Consider the following 14,876-nt stretch of genomic DNA (forward strand, 5'->3'; position numbering starts at 1 on the left):
TTTCTCACTGGTGTTTCAAAATATTCTGTGAAGCTAGCACTGAAACTAAAATTTACCAGCAGAGGAATTAACAAACAAGAGGGAAGAGAATTTGTCATGTTGCAGACAGTTATGGAGCATGAGACAGAATTAAGCCACACATTAAACACTGCATGGTGAAAGCAAATCAGTGACAATTATGTGCTTAAAGCTCCTGCTTCAATCCTCCAGTTTAAGACAGATCACAATTTACAACGTAAGAACTTCTGAATAAAATGACTAACTGAAAAGCTTTACAAATAGCACTGTATTTTTGCATTATTTTGATTTGTCATCCTACTCTCATTTGTCACTTTTTGTCATATCAGAGGCACCAGTAAGTGGAGAAATGGATATTCGTGCTGCCTTCCGACGCACGTGAGTATGTATAGTAGAAACTTGCATAGACTGGATTATATTTCCGTGCAGAATTCATTACTTTTCTAGGCAAAGATTAATTCAAAGCAAAGCTGTTGTACCAACAAGCGCAAATATGGGGATGTCTATTAAAATATTTCTACTATTAAAATACTAAATAACATCTAGGAATCATCTAAATAATTTAGACTTTGTACTAGCATAACCATCATGCTTTTCTTAATTATGCAATTGATAACGTCTAACATTTTATGAATTTTAGCAGTAACAACATCTGTTTTTTCATTGTTGAGTACTTCTCTCTCTGTGCGATTTGGTTTCCATTTTAGTTTTTTTTAATGTATTTTTGCTAAGTTATTAGACCAAGAACATTCCAAGAGACATCAAGTTCTCTAAAACAGGGGAAAATTTAACTGTGGCAACTGTTTGAAGCTTTCCATACAAGTGCTATTTTTGTATGAGATGTTACATAGGATTTTACATTCTATCACAAAGAACTAAAAAAGGCTTGCAGAACTTATAAACAGTCAAATGCAGCTATAAGTAGCTGACCAGCCTTGCAGTGATGCCTCACAGAACATTCAGTGCACAGCTGCATTGTGTTAATTTCACTGCAGGGGAATTAGGCTTTCAAGAGTTTCTCTTCTTGCTAGCAGGATTAAAAGAATTATTTCAGAATCATTTGAGAGTGAGTACGTGAGCAGCTTCAGGCTGCTCAGATTTTTAGCTCCCTCTTTAAAGAAGGAAGCCAAATATAAAACAGAACTATTTAAATCTGAAGCTCTGTGTTTGATACCCTCACTCAGGAGCCTGGCAGGAGGGGGCAGACGGATGACTTCAGCCTTTCTCAGGTAGTCTCTGACTGTGTCAGCAGACAAACTAAAGCCTAACAATGAACTGTCTCTCTCTGATTAGGAAAATAAAAGGATTAAAAAACCCAACAACACAGAACTGGATTCACTTTCAATTATAAACACTTAATTTCCCAATAAATAATGGTTTATAGTATTTAGCGCTACAGGACACTAGAATGCGTAACAGTAAGTAGTAGTATAAGCATAAGATATTGAAAACTGTAGTTTGGTAGTTCAGTGAGAGGCAGATTCATCACAAAAAACAGCATGTGTTTGGCAAGTGGTACCTTCACACAAACACCAAATGATGTGCACGCCTGCCCTTCTGTTCTACATCTTTTCCTCTAGACTGATCAGATCCTAACCAAATTTTCTTAACTAAATTTATCAACTCGTATCTGTATAAAAATCTACTGTTTCCTGCCACACTTTCCACCCTAATTATCATTAAATTTCCCATCCTAACTCTTTTGGTCTTGATGTCTTCTACAGTAATTACAAAAGTTTGAGATGAGATTTAACTCTATGCATGCTAAAGAAATTATTAAGGCTGTACCTTTGAGAAAAGCTAAACATTGATTGCTGGACTTTCCTGAAAATTTGATTGTAATTACCATCTTGGAAGAAATAATATGTCTAATTCTCCTCCCACCTCTAGATTCTGATTTCCTGAATATTTGATCACAGTAAGCCCTTTCAGATCTGATGTTATAACAGCAATTTCTGTATACATTTTATGTCTGCATCCATTGAAAATCTGCTTAAAGCAGGGAACAAAGTGGCCAGAAATATACTTTCTTGCTTGAATGTTACGACAAGAAAATTAACTTTCTACTACTGTACTATCTTGAAAGTAATCATAGAAGTAAAAATAGTACTTTCTTAATAGAAAGTTCTCTTTTCACAGCTTATTTAAAACAGCAGTGATTCAAAATAAACATGTTTTTGAATTGTTATTTTTTCTCACCAACCTTGCACTGTTGAGCAGCACAAAAAAACCTGGCACTCCCTTCCCTTCTATCTTTATCACCAGTAAAATGTCCATGCTTTATCTGCTGAGGCCATTTTCTTACATATTTTTATATTTGTTCATGCCATATCAAGTTCCCCTTACATTCTGTTTACACATCTACAGGCTGATTTTTTCTGATGTAACCAGCACTATGTGTTATCAGAGACACCGTTATTTCTACTACCACTAGTTCAGCTGAGAGAGTAATTTCTGTATATGCGTTAATTAAAGATCAGGTGTTGCTACGGGAGGAATCAGAATGCTGTGAGATGGCATTGCCAAATTCTTATTCTCATAAATCAATTCATCACAACATGATGTCATGATACTTCTTAAACAATTTAAAACCTGAGATGAGGTTCAAGTCAGGTGACAGAATTCTTCCTTTTGCTCTCCCAAGCACAAATGATGTGATACTTTTTTCTTCATAATGAACTCTGGAATCACAACGAGACTTAATATTAAAAAAAAAGTTGGTATAACAGCAAAAATAATTGTCATTTTCAGCTTTAGAAAGGCTGGTTTTGTACAGGCCCATACTATAAACTATACCCATATTCTTGACACTACAGCTTTCTAAAAACACTAATGAGCCTAAAGGAAAGCTTCTGTAACATCTGTAGGAGAGCAAACAAATTCCAGACCAATAGGACCACCCAAATAATACCATGTACAATTCTCCTTATAATCAGGAAATTTCTTAGACCTGCATGAAGGTCAGTACAGGCAAAGCACCTAATTAAGTCATCTGCCATGTCAGAGCAAATTCAAAACTCTTTCTAAACCCTTCTACTACTCTCCTACAAAAACTTATCTTCTACATCACGATAGTTTTACAAACTGTTTCCATTTCCTTCTGAAACTAATTAAGTTTTTCTGTTACTACACAGTACTGAGGGACTTGAAGAATCCGGAGAGTTGAATTTTAGTGCCCTACTCAAAAAGAGGTGAGTAAAAATTCATTAACTTTAGAGATATAAAATTATCAGCTTCCATGGAATATCTTTGAGAACACCAGAAGTAGAATAAGCAGAAGTTTCCTAAGTTTATAATTCTTGTAGATTTTCTAAAGCAGCTCTGGCTAGAAAAAAGATGACAAGTAATTCTGGCAGCTTCCTCAAATACTGAGGATTTGCTGCATTCTTGCTGGGTTTACAATAGAGGAAAAAAAAAAGGAAAGGATTTCCCACCCACTCCCAAGAATAGCCTAGTATTAGGGCAATTATTTGTTTCCACCAACATTTTTCATTTCAAAAATTAAAATTACAATACATATCTATAAAGCTGCCTCACTAAGAACTTCCTGTCCTAAGTTTTTACAATACACGGCAGGAAAGAGCTGGAAAGAGAAGCATTTCAATTAGATATTTAATGTTACTATTATTATTACACTGTACAGCTATATATTAGGTACATTATACCTATTCACTATATAGAGAAATCCCATGTTGTATACGTATTATACAACATATTTTACTATTTTGATTTTAAGTCTAATTTCTTGTTTTTACTTTCACTTTCTTTTGTGAACTTTTTTCTTCCCATTGTCATCCTTCTTTGGCACAACTGTCTTCACAACCTCTCTACTTGCGCTTTTCTTTTTACCACCATTGTAATCTGGATGTTTTGGATTCCACTGTTGGCAACAGAGAGTAAGATTTCTACTTCTTTTGATTATAAATGCATGGCTCACACTGAGTATAAGAAACATTTGGTTTGAAACAATGCATGCATTTTATCATACATGTAGAACGTGACAAAAATTGGGTAGTATGACAGAAAAGTATCAGCTGCCAATTTTTGAGATAGAAATGCTTTTAAACAGTCATAGAAATTAAGGGTAGGCCACTCAATTCAAATCAATGTATTTTCCTGTCCTTTGTTCTTCACCATCACTTTCTTTTATAAGTATATGTAAATAGTGCTTCAACGTACAAATTTTCTCAATAAGCTGTCACTTTAAGTTCCTATTATTATAGCAATTAAAAATTGGAAGCTCCTTGTTGATCCCACATCATCTGCCTGATCTACATGCTAGTGCCAATCAGATATGCTCTCAAGTTTTATTACATTCATCATTAAACATGTACAGTGAACATACTACTAAAGTCACTTATTCCATGAATGTACAGACTTCTCCACTACAAAATAATTCTTTTTATTTCAGGTAAAGTTTCCAATGCTCATTATCATCCATTACTATGGGCATGCTTCTGATTATTGTCCACGGTCACTTTCCCGTTCTATCTCCTGAAGTTACAATAAGTATTTGTCACAAGACTCGTGTTTTGCAAATATACACAGTCAGTATAACTTTTCACAGTCCATGACTTAGTGAACTTCTGAACCTGTGGTCAGTTTCTGTTCAGGTGTTTGTATCACTATTTATGAAAAGAATTCTATCTTCACAAAGAGTACAAAATCAAGCCATGCAGACATCCGAAGTAAAATGACTTTGGAAAGCAATAAAGCCTCAATAGCATTGTAGCTAGCTTGTCTAAAGCAAGCCCCACATTATGTATGACCTCTGTAACATATCCAACTAGAAGGGCATTCTGGTTTTGCAGTAACACTATGACTAGAACCCTCACAGTGGTCAGCTGGAAGAAGAAGAAAGTACAACAATCAAACTTCCTATCGCTGATATTGATATCAAAGATTCTTGTTTCATCATGAACCCCAGTATGAGACAAAAAGTGAATTACAATTAAAAAAAAAAAAAAAAAAAGGAGAGAATCAGTGACCTCTTTTTTAAAGTTTGGAATAAATGGAGGCCAACATGAAAAAAATTATGTGTTCCTAATTTCTTTTGAGCAAACACAGAACTCTAAAAAGTAGCAAATATCACCAGTATTTTCAGCAATGTTCAATTTCATTATTTAACTATTCAATATTTGTTAGACTAAAATAATTTCACTGCATTCTATCAGTGTTTTTGACTCTTTGTGAGTTACAGGAAAGGTCAAAATTCACTGTTTTGGTAATTTAAGCACACTGGTAAATTCACTGTTGCTAGCTGTTCTTCACAGTTGCTTTAGAAGTAAATTGTGAGTCCTTCAGACTTTGCACACCACAGGCTGAAGACTGCTCCTATGTTAAATGAGAACTGAAAGGCATACAAATTTACCATGGAATGAAAGTGTTTTCATTAGAATAGGACAGACAAAAAGGACCTCATGCTGAGGAACTTTCAAGAGCTATGCAGATTCAAAAAGCATTGAAGACTGTTCTTCTACCACTTCCGCTTTGTTCCTCCCTTTTTACGAGTGCCCTCAATCCAGAGGTAATGAACATTCCCTCTATAATAGGAAGAGCTTCTTTTAATATTATATCTCCTATCACTGTAATTTAATTAACTGGTGTTGACATACAGATGTCATGGGCCAAGGAGAGGTCACTGGGAAGAGGAAGGGAACAGCTGTCACAGAACTATTAAATGGGAAAGTGAGCAGAGACCTTGAAGGAGGTGACAGCTGACAGGGTCCATTCAGTTGACAGTAATGGGATAGGAAAGAACCATCTCTGGGATGTACAAAACTATTTTTAACCCTTCCACATATGTTTAAAACATATCAGCTGCATATTCCATTTACAGCAGATCCACTAAGCTCCATCTTAACACTCCCAAGAGCATAGCTAACCTATGAGGTGATCACCCTTGATAAAGATCCCCAAAATCAGGGAGAGTAACTTAAGGGTGGGAGAAACTCTAAGAGTCAAAGTTCTCAGTTACTTTTCATCCATCATTTAGTTCTTACTGATAGTGCAAAAGTGCAGCCTATGTCTTTCTGGAATCAAAAAGAATGTTTTAACAAAATGGTGAGAAGGCATAGTGGGATGGTGAAGCCCTTGGCTATAGGCAGAGAATGGATTTTATTTTTTATTATTTTTGAGAACCCAGTTCAACACTACACAAATGATAACATTTAACTTTTAGTACCATTTTGTTACGTATGTGCAAGTTATGAGCTTTCTCCTGTAATTACTGTAAATACTAGTATTTAGAAGTACTTCTATTTCTTTTATTCCCACTTGCATGCAACTAAGCAGCATTACCAGATCTAAAAATGGGATGACACTGAGTAATGGCAAAGTTAAAGTAAAAATTAAGGTGGTCTTTTCAATAGTGAGATATATTAGGCCAGCCACATCCAACCTGCAGTTAGTTCCTGCCCACTGCCATCAGCAGCTCTTCCCCACAGCATGGCCCCAGGGCACACACCCATTGCTCAGCAACAACCAAATCCTCAGTGCACTATTAACGCTGTGTTGACTGAAACCAGGGCACAGGGAGGGGATTGCTGTGCAGCGCTGACTCAAGTGATGGCAAACAAATGTATGCATTTTGATATATTGGCTTAAAAAAGTGCTCTGAACAGCAATAAATATTCAGCTGTGCTTTCAGGTTTGATAAAGGAGTTTGGGAAGATGTCTCAAGATTGTTAAAAAAAGAAAACACCATTTTCAGTTGACATCAATACACGACTAGAAAATTTTCAAATGGAATGTACAGAGTTGCAGTGAGATTTCAATTCAAAAATGTGATCATGCTTCTTTACCAAACCTTCATAAGCACTCTCTTAACAGAGAAAAATATCCTTTGCTTCACAAACACACCTTACTCATGTGATTGCTTTTTGACAGTACACACATTTGTCAAGACAGCATGAATGACTGCCAAGCGTGAAGTACAGGAAGAGTAAAATTTCATTTTAAAAAAATCTCTCATGAACACCTTGAGAACTCACTAATAATTGCAACCACTGCCACTGAACGAGACTGACGCATTAGTGTCACAAAAGCAAGGTCAAATATCCCATTAGCTTTACAGTTTTGTTCCTCTCCTTTTTTTCCCCTTAATATTTTACCAAAAAAAAAAAAAAATCAAAAATTAAAATTCTCAAGAGTCCGAGCTTCAGATACACTATCAGTCCAGTGAGTGCTAGCGAGGACTTAGCGCTCAGTGAGTGCTAAACCACTTCACAGATAAAAGACGTTGCATGCCGTACTTCAACTTGCATTCACTGAGCTGAAATCCTCTTCTGTTGTCTCCCTTCTCCTGTTCAAGAACTACAGTGATGCTGGAAATGCTAAGCACTGATTGCAGTTCTCTAATAAACATAACATTCTTGTTACAAACAAGACCATTTTAGTCAGTCACAGCACTGTTAGAAACATTTGGTTACACCTATGGCCTAGACTGACTACAGTCATGCTTTTTTAAGTAGTAACATTTCTCATAGACTAAAGGGACTGTTCTTTTCCTGAAAGAAACAATCCTCCATTGGATAACAGAAAGATAATACTTCCATAATCCTCCACTTTTCTCAGTGCTACCTGCTGCATAAGTGGTCTGCATGCTGGCGTTTACCACTGTATGTGACTTCACTAAATGAGCGTGCTCTGCTGCAGTAGAATCTGCTTGGCCCTGGTAACACCAGAAACAACCAAACCACCACAGGAAGTTTAGGACAAGTAAAGAAAACATTACTACTTCAATCCATTCTCTGTTTATCAAGCAGTGGCAGGCAACAGATCTAAGAAGACAGAGCAAATTAGAGCTACTTAATTCCCTGTAAGGTCATTTGCCACCATCGGGAACAAGCAGAAGGGCTTACTCTTGTAACTTAACATGCAGAGTGGAACTGTACAAACTGAGTGAGAGAATTACACATCACTAGGGAACAGGATTTTTCTTAAGGCTATTTCAGAGCTTTTGCACAAGCACTTTCATCTCCCTGCTACTGAAGTACAGGCGTGTTCGGCTAAAGGTGAAGATGGCATTCATGGCTCTCTTGTATTAACGCATTATGCTCTCTTTCTTGCCTATCGGGATGCTGCATGCTTTTCCGAACACTTCTCTTCATCATTCCCGAGCTCAGCAGTTTCCTGCGCACTGCAAATCGGTAAGATGACATGGGTTGCACCAATTTCTTTTTCTATTTGTGAATTTTTAAATTAAAAAATGATAGAAAAAAAAAATTCCCAATGCCAGAGAACCTATCTTGTACTTGGTTTTGATAAATCAAACACTAATTCTTCTGTAATCACCAGTTCTTTGGTTAAATCACAAAATAAGTATACCACTGTAAATACTGTCTCATTTGCCAGTACTCAACATTGCCTTTGCAATAAATAATAGGTATTTTAATAATCTGACTGCATTTGCAAACAGGAAAAACGTCCTGAGAAAATGAATTGTTTTGTGTGAAAACAAACCAACTACCTTCTTTCTAAGGCATTCTCAGGACATTGGTTTGTGTTGCCATATGTTTTGCATACAGTCATCACAGAGCAGTAAGTCTCCTTGTGTTTCAATTACCTATTGTTAAGGGAAATTAAAATTTACCTGCCTTGGCTATTAGACAGTAAGTCCTTCAGGACAGCATTTAAATTTTAATCACCACAAATAAATATATTTAAGTAAAACTAACCTGCTATTCAATTTATTTATTTTTGATGATAACATAGTAAATATGGACTATTTATTTTAAGAAATGGCTTCATCCTTTTTTGTAGAGGTGACGGAAAAAGTGATTCACAACCTGATGTCGATGTCTGGGAAATCCTGAGGAAAGCTCCTCCTTCTGAATATGAGAAAATTGCTTTTCAGTATGGTATCACAGATTTGCGTGGGATGCTGAAACGCCTCAAACGCATTAAGAAGGAAGAGAAAAAAAGTACAGGTTGGCAAATTGTATTTCTTCCAAATACACGTGTCAGTATATTCTTGTTTGGGAGTTCTTCATGTATCAACTGGACAGCAGCCAGATAGAAGAGCATGAGAAATATGAGCGCGATACAGTTTCCTTTTCCAATTATTTCATGGTCTTTGTATGTAAAATACTGATAACCAAAGATCAGAGCTGTGCCCAAGGCTCTGGTCTACTCTGCTCTGAAACTTTGGATATTTTGAACCTTCTCATTCTACACGTTTCTTCTGCTCTGACCTTTATCTTGAATATAAACCAAAAACAACCCAAAAACTGGTCAGCATGTCAGACATCAATGATGCATTTAAACAACTTAATTTTTCTCGGGAAGGTTTCTTAAAAACATTTGAAGCACGATACATTTGGGATTCTTAGGACTTTTCTAGTCTTGTCAAGTATTAACTAACTAATTTTAAATCATTCATCTTAAAAGTCTGAAGCAGATAAGCTAAACTGCCTTTCAATAGTACTGAGAAGATTATCATCCTCCTCCTACAGGCACACTTAGCTATAACTTCCCTTAGGATATGCTGAAGTACATATTTACAACTGATTTGGAATGTTCTACTTGGCTCATTTTACCTTATAAGACACATTTTCATCCTATAGACAGCACAAGAACAGACAAAAGGAAACTGTAAAAATGAAAACACGGATGCAGAAAGTAGAGAAGGTGGAGAAGGTTTGGGATGATAATAAACAAAAGAAAAGAAAATAAATGTTTGTTTTCCTGACAGAGACGCAATAATGGTAGTAATACATATATATTTTAAATCATTATGCATCTTAGCATTCCTCAAGAAACTGGATCCTGCTTATCAAGTGGACAAAGGGCAAAAGATTAAATTAATGGTCGAAGTTGCCAATCCAGATGCTGATGTGAAATGGCTGAAGAATGGACAAGAGATCCAAGTGAGCGGCAGGTAAACTAGAAGTACAGGAAATACAGTAAGAAATGGGCTGCAGCGTGGACAAAGGGGAAAAACAAGTTATTCTTAGAAGGACGTGAATAAAACAGGGAAAAATAAAATAGGAAGCTGTGAAGGAATCTACATCATATATAAACTTGGGGCCAGTTTACTGTTCTCATGGCTGTTTCTTTTCTTCCCTGTGCTCTATATATCTACATGTGGAATGGGATACTCACATCTACCTACCTAGCAAGTAAGTCCTCTGATTATGCTCTACTGTTTGTGTATCCAGGGTCCAAAATGACTTTTGTATGATATGGGATGTACTTTACTGTAGCTTATTTGTAAAACCTAATTCCAATATTTTGGTGCTAGAGCAGTGACAAGAAATTTTAATGGTAGTCACATCTGCTCTACGGCTGCATTAGAAAAGCATCCAGACTAACCAGCATACCAACAGCATTCACAGGGGTTTGTATGTGTCAGTTTAGTATGAAGAGTTCTCCATAATTCCCTGTGCTCATTTGTCAAATTTTTCAAATTTCTCATGTTTCCATCTGCTGTCCTAAGACAGGGATACAGGGCTTAAGTCTTTACATATCTTGCCACTGACATGAGAAAAACTGCAGAGCTTTCTTCTCTGCCTGGCAGAGGAAGATGCCAATTGAGTCCAGAAGAGATATTCTCTGATAACTACAATTTCATTCTTTTTTCAGATACATTTTTGAGGCCATTGGGAATAAGAGAATACTGACCATAAACCACTGCTCCCTGGCTGACGATGCAGCCTATGAATGTGTAGTAGCTGAGGAGAAGAGCTTCACAGAATTATTTGTAAAAGGTGAGCAATGGCAGATAAAGAGAACCTCCCCATAACATTTTGCATCAAATTATTGTCAAATCCGTCTTTATTGTCAGATGTGTTAATCTCAAATGAAATTCTCAAACATATGAGCAAAATCTGAGCTCTATTAAAGCATTTCTTTAAATTTCTTAAAGTTAAATAAAGACTTCCCCAGTAGCTGCATCTGAGAAAGCATACAAAAAGAGCACAGTAATCATTATCATTAATTATCATTTGGCAATGATCCATGTTTAGCAACAGTAGGGGTAGAAACTTACTTTAAAATTTAGATTCCACTCAAGAGAAATATGTGCCTCAAGCTTCATAAGAAGATCAAGCAGTACAGAAGACTAACATACCTAGCTTAAAATTTTGAAATATATATGAAAATTGATTAATCTTGTGTTTGCATTTTGTCTCATAAACCAAGGATCAAGAGGTCATCCGATTACATTGATAGCATGATCCAGCAAAGAGAGCATCACTTTTTATTCTGCTAGGGATTCTTCCTGCAGAGTTACTGAGATTTACCTGTGGTATTCACTCTCTCGTAACATTATTTTAATAAAGGCCTCCTCATTTCCAGAGCCCCCAATCCTGATCACTCACCCCCTGGAGGATCAAATGGTGATGGTTGGAGAGAGAGTGGAGTTTGAGTGTGAAGTGTCTGAGGAAGGAGCTACTGTGAAATGGTAAGAGAAGAGGAAAGAAAGAAACAACAACAAAAAACAGTGAACAAATATCAAAAAATATTGCTCCTCTGCACATTTTAGAATCAGTGTTTTTGGAGAAGAGCTGTGGAATAAACAGAATGAAGATATCCTACAACACTGATCTCAGAAAAAAAAAATATTTATCATCGTCCTATATTTCAAACACTGAGGACAAATTGAGAGGTCAGAAGGTTACAGAAAACAAATTAAGTGTAGACATTTTATAGACTCTAGAATTTCTTTTCCTGTACTACAGGATGCTACTGACTCTACCAAGCTGTTAATTTTAAAGTTTTCTGAATGTTTGACAGCAATATCTAGCTACTGCGCAGATTAATCAGATCTGTATTATGATGAGCTCTGATCTCCTCAGTTGCAATTTTTCACTTCAGTAAAAAGTTAAGAGTCTGCTGACACAGAGAGGGAAGGTCATTGACTGATTTTAACATATTCATTGTGGTGATCCTGCAAAGCCAGTCATTACGCATATGCAGCAAGTGGGATTAAGATGACAAACATTGTGGCCATAGAGTCCACTTGGCTGGACATTCCAGCTGAGGGGAAGCTGGAAGGTTCGTAATGCTTGAGCAGGCACAGCAGGCAGTCCTCACATACCAGGCCTTATGCACACTGTTCTCACTTCATTTCTCTATCAGATGAAATTCTCTTGTGCTTGTTAACAGCTTCAAGCACATGGTTATCAAATGTTTCCACAATGCCCATTACATTCCTGAAGTGCTTTCACTCATCTTCTCTCCCAAAGGAAGGAACTGAGAATTTAAATAGAGCCCAAGAGTTGTTACAGAATATGCATTACACTATTAAAACCACAAGCACAGGCACACACGCTATTGTTCAGGAAGTGTTTACAGATGCCTGGTCACAAGAGATGGGGACAACCATATCTGTCCCTCAGAACACAGTGCAGCTGCCACACTTTGATCCTATGCCTTTGAACAACTCCCATACATATTGCTGAGCTGCTATCAGTAGGATAGGCACTTGGTGTGACAAGGGCAAAGGAGCAGCTGTCTGCCTGAAATGCAGCAAGTGGTCAGAGAAACTCTTCAATGCACAGCAACAGAAAGCAGAGCAGTTAAGACATTTACACTGAACTTCATTGTTTTTACGTGAGGCTCAGTCAATGCTCTTTGCCAACAAAGACAAGAGAAAGAAACGTCTAGGAAAAACATAAAACATGGTATGGAGAATGAACTCCAGTTTCACATCTTGTTAGGGAAATGCTCAACAGTTTAAGCAAAGTAACAGACAGCAACTAAAGGAACCTGTTACAGCTCTTGTATCCTTTAAACCTAGGAGATGAAGTCACAAGCACATGAACAAGGAAATACAGGACTTGCACAAGATTTGAGAGGCTTCTAGCATTGCCATCAGACTAGGGATTAGAGAACTCATCACGAGCCTCTTCGTGATAAACAAGAAAGAACGTTCTCACAATCATCTGCAAAGACTGCATGTTATTCTTACAAAATACTACAGAGTAGTTATTTCTGAACTTCAAATGGCCTCAGAAGTAATAAAATTCTTGAAGAAAAAGACGTAATGAAATACACAGTTTTGACTTGATTTTTCCATGGCTGAATGCTGCAGCAAAGAGCTCCAATGAAAACAAACAATAGCAAAGTCATAATAGCAATAAATCTCTGTGCCCCCACTATTACATAGTTTCCCTATCACTGGTATCTGCAAGCAGTTTATGGTGGTCTTTTAACCTACAGTTCCGCTGTTCTACAAAATCTTCCTCTTAGACCTCACGTATCAGTTGACCTTACTGCTTCATTGCTTGTTGCCAAAGGAAGGGCTGTAATACTACTTTATAAAAAGTTTTTCATTTTTCACTGCAGCTGTATAATATTTTAAGTCAGGCTCTCTTTCGAGGTTTATATTTTTATCATTCCACTATTTTCAGTGCACTCCTAGATCAAACAAAAGATAAAAATACTATTCTCATCCAGGGTTTTAAGACACTGTTCAGTGCAAACATTCCATTTTCACTATCTAGACAAGATTTCAAGCAATGTCATTCTTTCCAGAGGGCTAGAATAGAACGCTGAGATAGCTTTGGTGAGCCACATGTCAAAAAACACCACCAAACTAAATCAAAAATTCATGTTTGAAACACTAACCAGTGCGTGTGCCTGTTTTTCTCACAGCAGCATGTTGAGTTTCTGGGTTACAGCCTGTTCTCAGAGTTCAGCAAAGGTTTATGCATTACAGCATAATACTTCCTCCGGAACTAATTGCATACAGAAGACCATCAGTCCAGGAGAACATCATGCAGGTGACCTCAGGCTCTTGCCACTGAGCAAGCAAAGAATATTATCCTGACATAACACAACGTACTGCCTGTAACAACCATACGAAACACATTATGTTTCCTTCTTACTATTGTTGCAGCCCTGTGATTTGGAAAGCCATGGTTTTCTGCCCCAGCTGTAGGTTCCAATACACTGTGCTCTAAAGAACAGATAGGAGAGGATAAACTGCATATTTTGAAAAGTGGTTTCAGTAGGTACGTCTATACGACAAACTGTAGGATTTGTGTGTCTGCTTCAAGCTTCTTTCTGTGATTTGCTTCGACAGACTGACACATAGATTACATACATCTACTCAGAGATCAGATACAGTGTTTTAATGCATCTGCACTGCAATTTTCTATCCCATGAGCACATATTAATCTGAATAGCTGGCAAAAAAAACATAAGAGCAACAACAGAAGACAGAAAGCAACTTCCTGCTATACTAAAAGCATAACAAAACATTTTAATTTATGTTCTGCAGAGGTATTCAAGTACTGTGAATATTTTCAAATAATGATGAAAAATATAAAAAGCTACAAAAGAAAAAAGTTGAAGAAATTCCAGGTTTTACTTATTTATTTTGAGTGGATGTTATTTAGGATTAGGAACAGGAAGGCTTTAAAAACTCTTCTGTATTTTTGTGCGACCTTGACTAAACAGCTTGAACCCTCTCTGCTTGTTTCCCTTTGTGATGACTGGAAATTACAATAATTAGATTTCCTCTGGGGCTGCACTGTGAAGCTTTATTTAGTATGTCTTAAATATACTGTAGCATCCCTGAATGGAAAGAACTATAAAAACTTTAAATATATCTTCATCTAGAATCATCCTATTTTTTCCTTCTTTTACTGATGCCCACAAATGATTAAATTACAACAACTGCATTTCACATCAGGAAAATTAAGACTAAGGCAAGTCCTCATTACCTTATAGCAGAGCTTTAAAGATTGTACTTTCACTGCAGGTGAGGTTTTTCTTCATCCCTGTATTTTCCACAGCATTTAATATGCTGTTATGTATCCATAGCGTATGGATAATACCAAACAAGGAATTCCCTGTGAGTGAACTCTCTTGGAACAGAAGTTAAATAACCAGTGAACGTGAATGGTCAA

General features: G+C 36.7%; 2 protein-coding genes across 5 annotated transcripts in view; one reads left to right on the forward strand and one right to left on the reverse strand.

Annotated features, from left to right (window-relative positions):
* The window catches only part of SLC39A13 (solute carrier family 39 member 13), a 144,236-nt gene that overhangs the window by 98,781 nt on the left and 30,579 nt on the right, over positions 1 to 14,876 (reverse strand). The window lies entirely within an intron of this gene.
* The window catches only part of MYBPC3 (myosin binding protein C3), a 58,845-nt gene that overhangs the window by 14,119 nt on the left and 29,850 nt on the right, over positions 1 to 14,876 (forward strand). The window contains exons 7-16 of one of the 4 annotated variants that reach the window (NM_001397416.1): positions 348 to 396; positions 1,203 to 1,247; positions 3,153 to 3,209; positions 3,912 to 3,914; positions 8,145 to 8,168; positions 8,782 to 8,948; positions 9,766 to 9,898; positions 10,137 to 10,139; positions 10,603 to 10,727; positions 11,317 to 11,422. In NM_001397416.1, coding sequence (NP_001384345.1) covers positions 348 to 396; positions 1,203 to 1,247; positions 3,153 to 3,209; positions 3,912 to 3,914; positions 8,145 to 8,168; positions 8,782 to 8,948; positions 9,766 to 9,898; positions 10,137 to 10,139; positions 10,603 to 10,727; positions 11,317 to 11,422 — 712 coding nt within the window. The remainder of the gene's footprint in view (positions 1 to 347; positions 397 to 1,202; positions 1,248 to 3,152; positions 3,210 to 3,911; positions 3,915 to 8,144; positions 8,169 to 8,781; positions 8,949 to 9,765; positions 9,899 to 10,136; positions 10,140 to 10,602; positions 10,728 to 11,316; positions 11,423 to 14,876) is intronic. The other 3 variants (XM_015286987.4, XM_040700709.2, XM_040700710.2) reach the window with 3 other exon arrangements.

Source organism: Gallus gallus, chromosome 5, assembly GCF_016699485.2.
Source record: "Gallus gallus isolate bGalGal1 chromosome 5, bGalGal1.mat.broiler.GRCg7b, whole genome shotgun sequence".
Taxonomy (NCBI): Eukaryota; Metazoa; Chordata; class Aves; order Galliformes; family Phasianidae; genus Gallus; species Gallus gallus.